Here is a 15,038-nt window from a genome sequence, read left to right as displayed (position 1 = left end):
ACTATAATGATAAAGATGGTATGAATTAAGAGTGTGGGAGTAATTAAGAAATATACACCTAATGAAGAAATACATACACATATACGTATACAACTAAAAATACCAACTGTCTCTTTTCATCGTACCAAATATGTTATGAAAGGTACTTCGTGGTTAACCATTTTAAGTCCATGTTCATACAAAGATATATCCAACAACTACCTTCGTACGAACATATAGAAATAATAATATTCGGCAATGAAAGAAACTCATGGGCAAACAAAGGATGTAATTAAAGCACTTCATATGAAAGGGACAAATACAGCGTATGAACAAATTAAACTAAAAGATCACATTTATAGGGCAATAGATTACTCGTTTTCCTCTCTATAATTAATTGGTAATGAATAATTAAGCAACAAATTTATAGAAATTAAAATTAAGGAAAAATCCACGGTTGTCTTTGTGCGAAGAAAAAAAAGACTACGACTGAACTATATCATCAATAATACTCACAATATGAATTCCCTATAAAATATTCCTTTCAATCCACAATCTCCATCGTCATTAGGTGTAGTAATAATAATAAACTAATAATGAATAAGAATAAACCTCTTTCACCAAATTGATTTCTTTTTTCTTTTTACCTAATCTAAGAAGAATAAAGTGAAAAACGACACTGTAAGAAAATTAAAAAACTTATCTTCAACGACAACATTTGGAGAGAAGAATGAGGAAGATGATGAGAAAGACAATGGAGGAGAGACCAATGGCGACTCCGAGAACCACCTTGTTTGGCCCATGGTGTGTGTCCTTGTGGCTAGCCTGGTCAACCTTGCCATCGTCGTCTTCGTCGTAGTCGGAGTCTCCGGTGTCGTCCTCTGACGTGTCTTTTCCCGGCGGCGGCGACATCGGGAGTCCGTGGCGATCGCACTGAGCGATCCCGAGCTTGAGCTTCGACGAGAGCACGGAGCGATTATAGCAGAGCTGATCGTTTCCGGCGACTCTGAAGACGGTCAGGCGTGAAATGAAGGAGGCGTTGAACGGCATTACTCCGCGGAGATTGTTGTTCGCCAGATTGAGGTGCTTCAAGCTCTTCATGGTGGAGAAGAACCTCGGAATCGTACCGTTGAGCTGGTTAGAGCTCAGATCGACGTGTTCGATCCCCGGAATCGCCGAGATCTCGTCGGGAATCGGACCGGTGAGGGTGTTGGAGGCGAGAGAAAGCTCCTTGAGCGCAATGAGATCTCCCACGGCGGTCGGAATCTCTCCGGAGATCATATTTCGGGAGAGATTTAGGGTTAGGAGATTCTCGAGGCGGTTGACGGAGCCAGGGATTCGTCCGCGGAGTTGATTTCCGGAGAAATCGATGAGTGTGAGGTTAGGGCTGAGGTGGCGGGGAATATTCCCGGTGAGATTCGCTCGCGCGACGGTGATGGAGGAGATCCGCTTCATGTTGCCGAGGATGACGAATGGGCCCGAGGCTTTGACGGCGACGTCGGTTACGGTGAGGTCCGTCAGCTCCGTGAGGCGGGAGAGCCAAACTCCGGTCAGGCGTTTGAGGCTTCTGACGGCGGAGAAGGTGCGGAGGCTAACGGCGAGCTCGGCGGGGAGATGGACGGCGGTGACGGGGCAGTTGAGGAAGCGGAGCGTCGTGAGGGAGGTGAGCGAGCGGAGAGCCGTGGCGGAGAGTGCCACGTCATCGGAGCAGTTGGTGAGCTGGAGAGATATGACGCGGCGGAACGGCGACGACTCGTCGCAGACCACGGCGGGGCTCTTGCAGGGGTCTTTCCCCGTCGGGACGTTCAGGGACTGTAACGCCGTCAGTTGCCTCGGGTCCAGCGCCGCCGAGGAGCGAGGCGCTGGCTTTGGCGTTGGCTTTGACGGTAACGGCGATGAAGACGGCGAGGGAGACGGAGGTTGCGACGGCGTTGTGGCGGAGGATACGAGCGTTGAAAAGATGAGGAGGAGAGAGAGAATGGGTAGTGGATGTCGCTCTTGTCTAGTATTGGCAGCCATTGTCGCACTCTTTTAGAGAGAGAAACTTAAGAGGAGCGAGAGAGATAGGTTTTTGGATTCAATGTTTGGGTTTTTGAACTCTCTCTGTGACTGTGTATGTGTTTCTCTGAAACAGTGCATAGGCAGTGAGTTGCTGAGCTGGCTGTGAATGAAAGAAAATGATTTTTTTTTTCTTTTATCAACGAGAGGAAGAGAGACTGCGAAATGACTTATTTACCCTTGTGATGAAGATAACAACCTGTATTCCTTTTTGGTTTTATTTGTAAGAAAGGAAGGGTCAAGGAGGATAGAGAGACACGTAGAGGAGAGAGGAATGGACGATAATGCCACTGGACTTGGGGGTTTGGGCCGTGAGTCGCCGTGTTATTATTATTATTAGCGGGCATTTAATGTGTAACGTATGGTTTATAAAGAATTTGGAAGAATTGTTTGTGATTTGTGATGTATGATCTCCTAACGTACTTATATTGAAGCCGATTTGGATGCGTCAACGGAAGAAATTACATGCAATTCCACGATGATCTGAATTTCTTGGTTTTGATAATGATTGTTGAATTTTGGGGCACGAATAATACTATCTTTATTTCGGTGTATAATTATTAGTCGAAATCACATTTTCTCGTAATATAAGTGGATGTTCTTGTTTAAAAGTGCTTTAAGTTCTAATTGCGTGTGTTATTTTGAGCAACTATAAAAAAAGAGAAGCTTTATCAAACTATAATGGACTAAAAAACTGCGTGTTAAATAGAACTCTTACAGTCTGTCAAGACTCAAAATTACCTAAATTATAGGTCAAGGAACGTCAACGTCAAGGTCCAATTAAATCAAGACGATTTTTTTATCACGGACAATAAATAGACATTTAATTTCAAAAGTGTAGACGTTGTAAATCATAGAGGGTGAAAAAAATATATACATTGAATTTGAAGAAACGTAATTCGTTTGAGTGGTTACAAAGTTACATGTAATTCAATACTCTAATTCGCAATTTTGAAGAATGATTTGTTTTCCTTCTTCATTCTACTTAAATTTAATTTGTACCCCTAAATTTAAAAAATATATATAAATTTGTACCTTGACATTTTATATTGAGAAATTTCATTTTCTACACCTAGTAATTATGAAAATAACTCAATAAGACCCACTAATTTAAAAATATCAAAATTAGATTTTTGTACCAATTTCGGATGGAAATACCATTATAAGACCATATAACCTCTTTTGACAAAAGTTCATTCAGTATGGAAATCCGACCAAATCCGATAAAATCCGACCGAATCCGATAAAATCCGACCGAATCCGATAAAATCCGACCGAATCCGATGGAATCCGATGATATTCATAAAAAATTTCCATAATTTATAAGAACCCTAAACCCTATTTTTTCGTCCAAATCTCAATCAAATCAACCTAAAATCATTAATAAGCACTAAAATCATATATCCTATCAATCCTACACTAATCAAACCATGAAAAAAAAACATAAAAATCTAACATTTTTTGTCATTTTGAGTTATGACACTTTGAGAGTTTGACAACCACCAATGCCGGAAGGAGACGGTCGGATTTGGAAGGTGGGCCGGTCGGATTTTGATGGAGAAGGTCGGATTTTTTTTGTCTCGGTCGGATTTGGGTTTGTTCGGTCGGATTTGGGGAGAGAAAAATAGAGAAAGTGAGAGTGAAAGAGATGAAGTGTGAGAGAGAGGGCATATTTGAACTGGGGGTATTTTTGTCCGAAATTGGTACAAAAGTCCAATTTTGGATATTTCTTAACTAGTGGGTTTAATTAAGATATTTTCATTACTTTAGAGTCTAAAAAATGAAATTTCTCTTTATATTTTTAGCCACCCTAAATTTAAAAAAAAAAAAAAAAAATTTGTACATTAATATTTCCATACTTGCTCCTCCTTAATATTTTTTTTCTTACACGCCCCTTATAAATTTACAACTTTTATCTAAAATTTTATATTTTTAACCAAAAATTATATAATTTTTTCATATTTACCCCTCTCGAATATTTTTTATACTTACACGCCCTTTAGAGAATTTAAAAAAATTTATTTTTATATATTTTCATCCTGCTTACAAATTCTAGCTCTGCCACTAACATCCACCACTCCTCCATTCTTATCACGGACCACTCCTCCAATGGCTGCTCGTCGGGATAACGATTCCCACGCGGCATCCACGTTTAGCGTTAGGTGATCCATCTCCGGTTTTTCCTAGTCAAGAGCTCTAGTTTTGTGAGGCCCTCTAGCTGCGATCAAGGAACTCGCTCCCCTGATAGCTCTCGATCCAGCTTGCAACTTCACTGATCCACTTCTTTGCCTCTTTCGCAAAATTCTTGAAGATCCTTAGGTTCTTATCCGACGCCCAAACAAGCCCATAAAAGAATTACATATCGGCCTTAGCGAGTCAATTGAGTGCTCTCGGACAGATCTCCGGAAAAGGCGCGTTCTTTGTCTTCTCAACCCATTTCATCCCCATACTTTGTGCCTTACATCTTCCGGTAACTCCCCACGGAAGACACAAAAGGACAAGCAACTGATTCAACGGTGGCGCAAATTCTCATATGTTGGCACGACATCGAACCGTGCCCCCTAAACCCGATGTCTCAGTTTGATAGGGATGTTCAACGCCCACAACTTTCTCCACCAACTGTGAATCATCGAATTCGAGCTCGACGGGACATGCTCCCTCTCATTTTGGGCCAACCGGTACCCAGATCGGACCGAGTAGAGCCCGAGCTCTCATAGAAAAGTAAAGTGAAAGGTGTGACAATTATTTTATTTTTTAATTACAATAAAATAACAGTAGTATCTACGTGCAAATAAATACGGGTACATTAAAAATGGAACAAAATAAAATTTGTAAACATTGTATATATTAGTGTTTTTTTTTTATGTAATCTTAAGAATAGCGTATTTCCCATATGTTGGCAAGACGTCGAACCATGCCCTCCAAATCAATTGTTTACAGCTTTCTCCACCAACTGTGAATCATCGAATATGAGCTCGACGAGACATGCTCTCTCTCATTTCGGGCTAACCGGTATCCAGATCGGACCGAGTAGAGCCCCGAGCTCTCATAGGAAAGTAAAGTGAAAGGCGTAACAGTGATTTTCTTTTTTAATTACAAAAAAATAACAGTAGCATCTAAGTGCAAATAAATGTGAGCACTTTGAAAATGGAAATGGAACAAAATAAAATTTGTGAACATTGTATATAAGTAATCTCAAGAATAATATATTTATAATTCTATTTGCGAAATTAGTATTTTCAAATTGTAATAATCAATTTTCTTGATATTTAGAGATTGGTTTTAAAAATTGTTTATTATTTTTATGCAATATTTAACTTTTTTACTATTTATAATGTAATTTATGATAAAAAGTAATCTCAAATAATTGTTTACAGTTTGAAAAAAACCATTCTTTAAAAAAAATTTAAAACAACTATTATTTTGAAAATATTTACTTTAAAACTACTATTTTTGTAATTTTTTCATAGAATTTTGTTACGATTCATCTTTTGAGCTTATGGTTCCATCATGTTTCGATTTGTTCCACTTTCGTGAACATTAACATGTCGGAACATATGTTTATTCTGATTCCATTCTTTTGTATAAGTATCATAGGATAAATCAATTTTTAAATTTACAGAGAAATAAATAGTATTGGAACATAAAATTAGGTGCTTCTATCTTTTTTTTTCTTCAGAATTTGAAAAGTTATAAGATTGTGAGTTTTCTCGACCAATTTGAATAAGTCTTATAAGAATTAGGTGTCTGTTTTTATTTTATTTTTTTATGATAGTTTTGTTGTCGATGAAAATTGAACCCACAATTTCCACTTTAGAAGTAGTGTAAAATTAACGACTAATATTAAGTATCACAAAATTAAGCGTCTGGTTTAATATGCCAGAAACCGCTTAACATCTATTTCAATTAATTTTATAATCAACCATTAAAATCATAGTCGTCTATGCAATGTATAACGATTTCATAATAGGAACCACGTTTAAGTTTTAACTAATAATTGCATTGAATTTGAAACAACTCATATATACACCATGCGAAGCTGGTGGTATCTGAAAACCATGCATTATTAGTTGACTATGGGTGAAATATAAACAATCATGGATAGAGTATAAAGTATAGAATATTTGTATTTGATAATCATGTATCTAACTCAAGTGCAAACTAACAACCATATATCCCTATATAAAAAATAAAATAAAAAAATCCACCAACCTATAAGGGCTTAACTATTTATTCTCATTGACAATTATAAACTAATCACAAAAAGAAAAAAAAAGTAATAATTTTGTATACTCATTAAGAGCATCTCAGATGATATCTAAGCCACTTGTAAATGTAAATGTTGATTCCTACAAAATCCATGTTCCAAATATTCATGGGCATGTGACGTATTAGTTGTGTTGAATTGTGGAACCTAGTTTGTCGCCTGGGCTATGTATGTAGAGCTTATAAAACAAAATCACGTAGCTGTACAAAATTTATGCTCCAAACGTATTTTATGAACTTGTTATTAAAGTTATATTCAATTTTTTGCGATTTATCATTAATATTTTAATGCAGAAATGTCAATATTTTTATTTGTCAAGTACAATAATACCTTGGACGAAACCAACGTACAAAGCAAATGATATCTCGTGTAAATCTTCTAATAATTTCGTAACTTGTTGTAAAACCTGAAAATGGACTGATTAAAAGAATAAATTGAAATATTATTTTGATCCAAAGGATGATAATTTTTGACACATTTATGGATATAAATCCATTTTCATGTATTTTTAGTCGTATTCTCGCCAATTTTTATAAGTTCGCTTGGGCCGCATTGGTCCATAAATATCAGCTTTATGTCAACTGGGCCAGGCTAAGAAAGCCGAGTAAGATACCTTTATTCTAAGCCCAATATGCTTTAAATGCGGACATTTTTTTTTTTTTTAAATTAATTGTAAAAAGAGTAATAGTGTTCTAAAGTTGTTGCAAATATAGTATTTTCAAGTTATTATGAATAATCATTTTTTTTTAATGTGTTAGAGCTATATTTTACTTGGTTTACTACAGTAATTATTTATAAGAAAAATAGTCTCAAAATTTTATTACAGCGTTAATAAAAATACTAAGTGTTCTAAAGTTTTTGTTGCAAATATAGTATTTTCAAGTTATTATGAATAATCATTTTTTTTAATGTGTTGAGCTATATTTTACTTGGTTTACAACAGTAATCTCAAAATTGTTTTACAGCTTTAAAAAAAAATACTAATCACTAATTTTGAAAGTATTTAAAAGAATTATTTTTTTAGAAATTTTACTCTTTAAAAATATTATTCTTGTAATTTTGATTTGAGAACTCACCAAAGTAAAGTAGCATGTTGGCCCATATTAAAATGAAGAGTATAAGCTACATTACCTCGCTCTAATGAAGTCTTATGGGGCGGACGTAACCAACATAAACTGCATTAACACATGTGAACTTTTTGTTGTTGGATAAATTAATTTGAATATGTTAAATCTATTGGAGTGGAATAGTCCCATATTGATTGTATGTGTCAATGGACATGTGTTTATATATCGGTTTGACCTCTTTACTTGACATCAATTAGTTTTAAGATGAAATTCAACAAAATCGTTGGTCATTACATCAAGAGTGTAAGAGGGACATTCATGAACTAGTTGTGTGAGCCACCCGGTTAATCTAATATCACTAAGCTCGGGAAAAAGAAAATAAATGTCTACAATAAATTTGAAGCCCGTTCTTTTGCCGTCATTTGGAATCGATGCATCCATGTTGAGTAATTAGCTCTGTGATGACGAAGATTACCGTTGTTGCGTAGTGTGAGGACAAGTATATACGATCCTATTAGCATCGCTAAAGTGATTTTATAATTTTCTTTGAGTCCTTTATTATACCTAATTGGTTTTGTTTGGGTGACTTCCTAAGTTTATTCCGAGAGACTAGCAGTTTAATCTTTGTGAAATATAAAAGTCTTCTCTTTATTGTAATTTGAAGACTACTGTTTGGTATTTGTATTTAAATATGTTTATATATGATTGATGATATGATGCGTAATGTAAGATAACTTCTTCTTCTTCTTCTTTTTTTTTCCCCCCTAAAAATACGTCCTTTATTGAACGAAACCATCAAAGACTTGATAACATTTTTGTTCTATTTTACCTAACAGATCTGAGCAAAGACCAAGGTTTCCCATCGATCTTAATATCTATATATTTTGGAAGCGTCGATATATATATAAAACGTGGACTGCTGTATCATTTTAATAGAATAATTAATTTTCTATAATTTTCGCTAGCTATTCTACAGAAAGATATCCATTAATTAATCGACAGTAGCCTTTTTAAGTTTTGGCTATTACAAAATAGCCATAATTTGTATAGTTTTAAATGAATAGCCAATGTGTTCATTTAATTAAAATAATTTGTCTAAATTGCCCTTCAGAATTTCGAATTAAAAACTAATTCAAATTAAAGATATTTTTAATTATTGAATTTAAATTCGAAATCAATGAAAACATTTATTACACACATAGTTAGATATTTGGAACATTAAAAGTGATCTCTTTATTGTTTGACCAAGAGGTACAAATACACTAAAGAAAACCAATAGTCATATACACGTTTCAAAAAAAAAAAAAGGATACACACAGGTGACATAAAAGGAAACATATAAAAAATAAATAAAAAAATCAAAAATCAAAATTTGGTCTTAAAGCCTTTTTTATCTTCTCTTTCTGCTTCATCCTCTAGTGAAAAGAGGAACATAACAAAAATAAAATGAAAAAGTTTCTTGTAAAAAAATCTTATTTGGCTTGGAACAAATAAGGAATCATCTTCTTCGGCATTATTTACCAGGTAATACCCTTCTATTTGTTTTTTTTGTTTTTTTGTTTCTGTTGGTAAAAAATGTGTTTGGTTTTATTATTTTTTTAAAAAAAAATTGTAATAATAGTCAATTTAAACGTTTAACATTGCTTAGTAGTCAATGTTTGATAAAATTTAGGTAAATAGTCACTTTTAGACGTAAATCTTAAATAAGTTGGTATATGAAAGTTGCTATTTACTCAAGATTTACGTCTGAAAGTGGTTATTTACTTAAGATTTACCAAATGTTGACTATTTAACAATGTTAAACGTTTAAATTGGCTATTTTCCAAATGGACCATTTTTTTTAAAAGGGGTTTGCTCTTTAGAAAAAAAAAAAAAGAAACTCTTTTTGTTGTTTTTTGAAAGAAAAAAAAACTGGTTTTCTTATTAAATTGTCACAAAACAAACTTGTTTTTATAAATGATTAATTACATTATTTTCCCCCAACTTTGATGTTTGGAACAGCTTGCCCCCCAAAATTCAAAAAATAACATTCGTGCCCTTGTAATGCTTCATTAATAAAATTGTACTCCTTCCGTCGAAATCTACATGACGGTGATAAACAACAAATGATAAAATGTTATTCTTCCTCTTATTCATTCTTTTGTTTTTTTTTTATTATTATTATTTAAAAATATAAAATTAAAAATTAAATGTTCAAATTCAACAGTAATTAATCCTTGCAATTAACTTTCGGTGACTTTTGCCCTTAAAAAAACAAAATAACAAAAAACTTTTGGCGAGGAAAAAAGATCAAACGAAGCATAACTCTAGGTATCAATAAATGTTCGGCTCGACTAATTTTGTGAAAAATGTGGTTCCAATTGATCATACAAAATCATTGATCAGGGAATATAATTGGTCTTAGTTCATCAATTAAATTTGATCTCATTAGGAATCATTCGATCAAAAGTTGGAATTTGGCGACGAGGCCTATCAAATTTCTTATGATTCTTAGCGAATTATCTCTATTGATGTTCGTCTTTATGAATTTTCAGGATAATTAGAGATGTAAAAAAATGGCAGGTGGAAGCCATAACCACGCAAACCGTAAATCACCGGCAAGGGTACTCGTTCAACGAGCCTTATGCTCGAGGCCTACCGCCACCTCATTCCAGGCCGATCCCCATCTGGCTCTGCTCGAGGAAGAGCTAGAGATCCAACATGCCGAGATCTGGAGGTTGATCGGAGACAACCGTGTGGGGCTCAAGCGCGACCTGACCCTCAGCGGCACTTGCCCTCTAACAGATGCATAGTAGCTATAAAAAAAAAACAAAAAAAACAACTAACCACTGATTTTAAGAAATTAACCTATAAATGAAGAAAATCAATACTTAATTTTTTTTTTATAAATGGTGAGACTTAAATGCTTATATATATATATATATATATATATATATATATATATATATATATATATATACAAGAAAAATCAACTCTGAAAAATGGAATAAACAATGATTATTCAATATTTTTAAACGAAAAATAACTCTTATTAATTAATGCCCTAAAATCCTTTAAAAAAGGAAAGTCAACCAATTAAATCAAGTTAAATTTAAAATAAAAACAAAAAATAATTGAGGGACAAAAACGTAGATCTTTTTAATAAAAATTGCCTAAATAATTCAGATTGGCTACTTTATTTAAAAATATGTAAACTTTGGTTATTTCTTAATAACTATAGTTTTAAGTGGCTTAATTTGTGTAATTTCGCTTAATTAATTTCCATAACAATAGTATTAATATTTTTGCGGAAAAAGTTAGATATTCCACGGAGGTATTAAGTTGTATACATTATCGCTTTACGTATTTATTTGTTGTTAGACTTAGAGTTGATCTTCGTTAAACTAGGTAAGATTAAAAAAATAATACATGGAGCTTTCATTAGAATTCTTGAAAAAAAAAAAAAAAAAAACTAAACAATAAGTCCTAACAAAGCCATTATTTGAAAATTCTGCCTCGCCCATCACACTTCCATCGTCCCATTCGATGGACCACAGTGGAATATATTTCTTCTTATCAGGTACCCACCGCAGGCACGAGAGCAAGCAAATGAGGCCACTACCTGTTGCACTAGTCCGAGGGGAAAGTTGAGTTGATGTCTATGCAAGGATTTTTCCTTACACATAATAAAAGAATTAATATGGAAATAATCCTCCCTCATATCATTGATTCTAATCAAATTGCGCTTATATTAATGCCCGAAATCAAATCGTATATAGAAAGAAAACACAACAATGGTCGGAAGTAACTCGATTATTTTCGCTTCCGCTTTTACGTGTTCTTACATCAAGAACATTTTTAGTATGTGTAATAAGTTCTTACAGTATAGTGATGCCTTTTTATTTTAAAAAAAAAACAAGAGAGAGACCTTTACATAAACTTTTATAGAAATTAGATTTTAGTAATTAATATTTATTTGTGAGTTAGGTCTATGTCCAATTAAGTTTAAATTATAAATTAATTATCTAATAATTAAAAAAACTTAAACTAAGACAAGTGCATGGGATGAAGTATGTGACATATTATTAATAAAATATTTGAATAATTTAATAGGATAGAAATATAGCTATTTGATAAAAAAAATATTCTTTTTGATTTGTACATAATTATAAGTTTATGAACGTGCAATATGAACTCGGATCATCTGTCCCTTTAAAATAATTATGAAAAATAACCAAGATATATACAAGCAATATATGCCCCGCGCATTTGCTGCGAAATAATTAATATATTTTAGTCTGAAAAAAGAAATATATAAAGATATGTCCAAAAATATTTTGGTTTGAAAAAAATATATTTAAAGTTTTTGTAAACATTTTTATCTTTCTGATAAAAAAAAAAATCGGTATGAATGAATACTACTTGTGTTTAGCGTCCAATCTCTTATTTTTTGCTAAAAAAAAAAAACGAACACTGCTCATTGAACGGTGTTTATATATATTCGCATGGTTAATACATTATATTATGCAATTTGGGACGTTTAATATATTTTGGGAGAGTTTTTAAGAGCTTTGCTCATGTGCATGGTAATTTTTTTGGTTAGTTTTATGCTTTAAGTCATTTTTTTGTGTTCGTATTATGCTTTATTACATGTTTTGAACTGTAATGTATATATAGAAAGAAAAAAAAAACAAGAGACTTTCGTTTTTTCGTGATGCATGTTTTGTTTTCGTCAAATGCAACAGTATGCTACAATATCAAATGTGAGTATTTCAGTCAGAGATAAAAATGATTATTCTGATACCATCAACTCATAAACTAAATTTCATATACTATTCCACATTATTATATACCAAATCTTTTAATATCGTGCTAGATTGTGCTATTATTGATCATGGTTTTGACATTTGTTGAATAAGACACTTTGGAGATTGAGAAAGTGAGCTAGACTATACATATAGGTATAGCTACTGTTTATTATATTGTTGCGCTCATGCATGTGAAACGAATAATATTCTCTACTTTTGCATGGCATGCATGATTGGCATTTGGAAGAGCCAAACGCTTTGCATCGGTTCGCGTTCATGTTCGGAGAAAAGAAAGCCAATATCAAAAGCGATGTTTGAAAAACTGAGTTAAAAGCTTTTTTTGCATCTCTGTAAAGTGCCCACTTTCTTTTCAGCCGAGTAACTTTTAATCAGAACAACGGTTATTTTTCATTGAATTTGCGCCAAGATGTATATATTCAGAGGGTTTTGTCGTTTAGCATACATGTAGCGCATAATCGATGAGTCCACACGAGGCTGTTGGAAAGGCAGTATTTATTTAAGGCAATTACATGGAAGTAAATGTCTCGGTCAACATTTTGTGTACGCTTTTGCTTTCACAATTGTGATAATAAAATAATAGTAATAATAGTGAACTAGGTGTAGAAAGAAAAGAGACGTTACTGTGCTGTGAATACATTATTGGTGAACTTGGTTTGTTTTATGGGACCATTTTTATAAAAAGAAAAAAGGTTCAATGAATTCATGCATGTATTAATTTAGTGTTCTATGGCTTTTGAATAAAATGCAAAATAATCATGATTTTGATGTTCGGTCTATGTATTTGCAGATAAGTCTTCAATCTTTATGAAGAAAAATAAACGAATAGATGGCAATTTAGTTGCCTCTAGAATAATCCATACATATTCATAAGAAAACAAATTGATGTTTTTGTAAAACAACTAATCAAATCATGCTAAAAAAATCAATTAAGATACTAATTACAACAACGCGAATTTCTCGCGCAATAGTGTGTTTGGTTGGGGTTGAACGAAGTCAACGAACAAATAATGGACTGCAAAGCTGTCCTTCACATTGGTTGAAACCACGTGGCAAAAGTTAAGGCATAAATGCTAGAATGCCATCTCATCCCCAACGGTCATGAACAACGTGGCAGTTTCACATTCGCCAGCTGTGATGCAAATTTCACAGTAGGACTTATTCACTGATTATTAATGCCATACAATCAGGAAAAATCGCTCCATTTTTGCTGTTTCGTTGAACTTTAAGAGAGTTTAGAATTATTCTACTTATGCGATAACGAGACTTTGTAACAACCAATAATTTCTTTTAAAAATATGCTTTGCTTGCTTATGGTATTGATAAGTCTTCCATATAACTTCGAGAGACACTGAGAATTGTTTGACATTTTGGTTGGAATTTGTTATGAGAGAATTGCAACTCAACTTCAACTTTGACATTTTATATCCCAATAATTAATAATTGAAAGGAATTTGCTTGGAAAGTTGTATGAAGAATTTCTAATGCTTTTGAACACAGAATTTGTCTCTTTTTCTTGATTAAACGTTATTTTTTTTTCCCATTACAAATTACAATGCAGAGGAATTCACATACAAAATCACCAAACCTAGATGACAAAAAAATCTTCTGCTTTCCCATCAACAAGTTTTCTCAACTTGAAAAAAAAAATTACAAATAATTTAGCCTACAAACTAAGAGAAATAAATCAGAACAGAAAATGAAAATTGACAGAAACCTTGAATTATAACTTTAATTAATGTATTAATTATGATTATTATGACTACTATCTAACCGTTGAGGCCACAGCATGAGCCCAGAATCTGAGATTATCTTTCATGCAGATCTCGTTCCTCTGAGCTGGGAATCTCCAATTCATCAATGGATTACTCTGATATTCTTTCTTGGGCATCAGATCTAGAACCTTCCACGCCTCTGAAAGATAAGGCCTCGAAATCAATGCCTCTTCTTCGTTTTCATCGTCGAAGATATCTCTCTCTTCCTCCTTTTCTTCTTCTTCTTTCTCTTCTTCTTCTTTGTTGTTGTTGTTGTTGTTCTTTCCTAGTCTATGAAGACCAGGGATTATCTCAGCCAAGCTCGAGTCTCGGTCTTTCTCGGAGAATACGAATCCCAGATCCATGAAACCTTTCACCTCTTCGAACTCCAGGTCGGACAAGCTCTTGGTCTGGCTTCTCTTCTTCCTTTCTCTCCTCTCTTTCGCGTTCCTCTTTCTCGGAGGCTCTGTTTGGCAAACGCTCTGTTTTTCCGGGCTGGTTTCGAGGCCCGAGATTTCCTTTCCGGAGAGAATTGTGCAGAGCTTTTTGGGCGATGTGTTTGGAGACGAGAACGCGGATTCGAAACTCGGATTCGAATTTGATTGGTCGCTCATTGACCTGTTGTGGTGAATCTGAATCTGAGGCTTTGATGAAGCCTCTGGTTTCGTCGGCGTTGTAGGCTGGTCTTGGGTCGCGGAGATCAAGGGCTTACTGTTCTTCGATGAGAATAGATTTCCGTCCAGTATTCGATGCTCGAACCATAAAAATTCGTAGAGGTTTAAGAATTTATCAGCTTCCATTAATGGCTGCTAAGAAAGCTCTGGAGAGAATCTGTGTTTTATGTGTTTTTGCGTGTTGCTCGTGTTTTGTTTTGTTCTGTTTATTTTGTTCGACTCTTGAACCCATAACATGCCTATTTATATGAGAGAGAGTTTTTGACACTAGAGTTTAAAAACAACGTTTAGGTTTATTACGAAATTGCCCTCGTACTTATCATACAGTTGAAAAAGCTTATTATTTTAGTTATACTAATTAAATACACGTTTTTCATTCTCTTCAAGGAAAAGAAAAAGCCATGTTGGCGTGTGAGGGAAATGTAGAGTTGGAA

General features: G+C 33.9%; 2 protein-coding genes across 2 annotated transcripts; both read right to left on the bottom strand.

The window, feature by feature from the left end:
• Nucleotides 1-478: 478 nt before the first annotated feature.
• Nucleotides 479-2,343, bottom strand: RLP51 (receptor like protein 51). Its single transcript, XM_089627100.1, has one exon. It carries the CDS (start codon nt 1,996-1,998, stop codon nt 685-687), a length of 1,314 nt encoding a protein of 437 aa, XP_089483226.1. The 5' UTR covers nt 1,999-2,343; the 3' UTR covers nt 479-684.
• An 11,450-nt stretch (nt 2,344-13,793) lies between these two features.
• On the bottom strand, nt 13,794-14,835 carry LOC149386562 (uncharacterized). The gene has a single exon (XM_089624947.1). The coding sequence runs from the start codon at nt 14,728-14,730 to the stop codon at nt 13,942-13,944; it is 789 nt and encodes a 262-aa protein (XP_089481073.1). The 5' UTR covers nt 14,731-14,835; the 3' UTR covers nt 13,794-13,941.
• Between the last annotated feature and the right edge of the window lie 203 nt (nt 14,836-15,038).

Source organism: Urtica dioica, chromosome 9 (assembly GCF_054948205.1).
Source record: "Urtica dioica subsp. dioica isolate 48M chromosome 9, U.dioica_male_clone48M_v1_H2, whole genome shotgun sequence".
In the NCBI taxonomy this organism is placed as follows: domain Eukaryota; kingdom Viridiplantae; phylum Streptophyta; class Magnoliopsida; order Rosales; family Urticaceae; genus Urtica; species Urtica dioica.
This window is presented reverse-complemented; position numbering and strand designations above follow the sequence as displayed.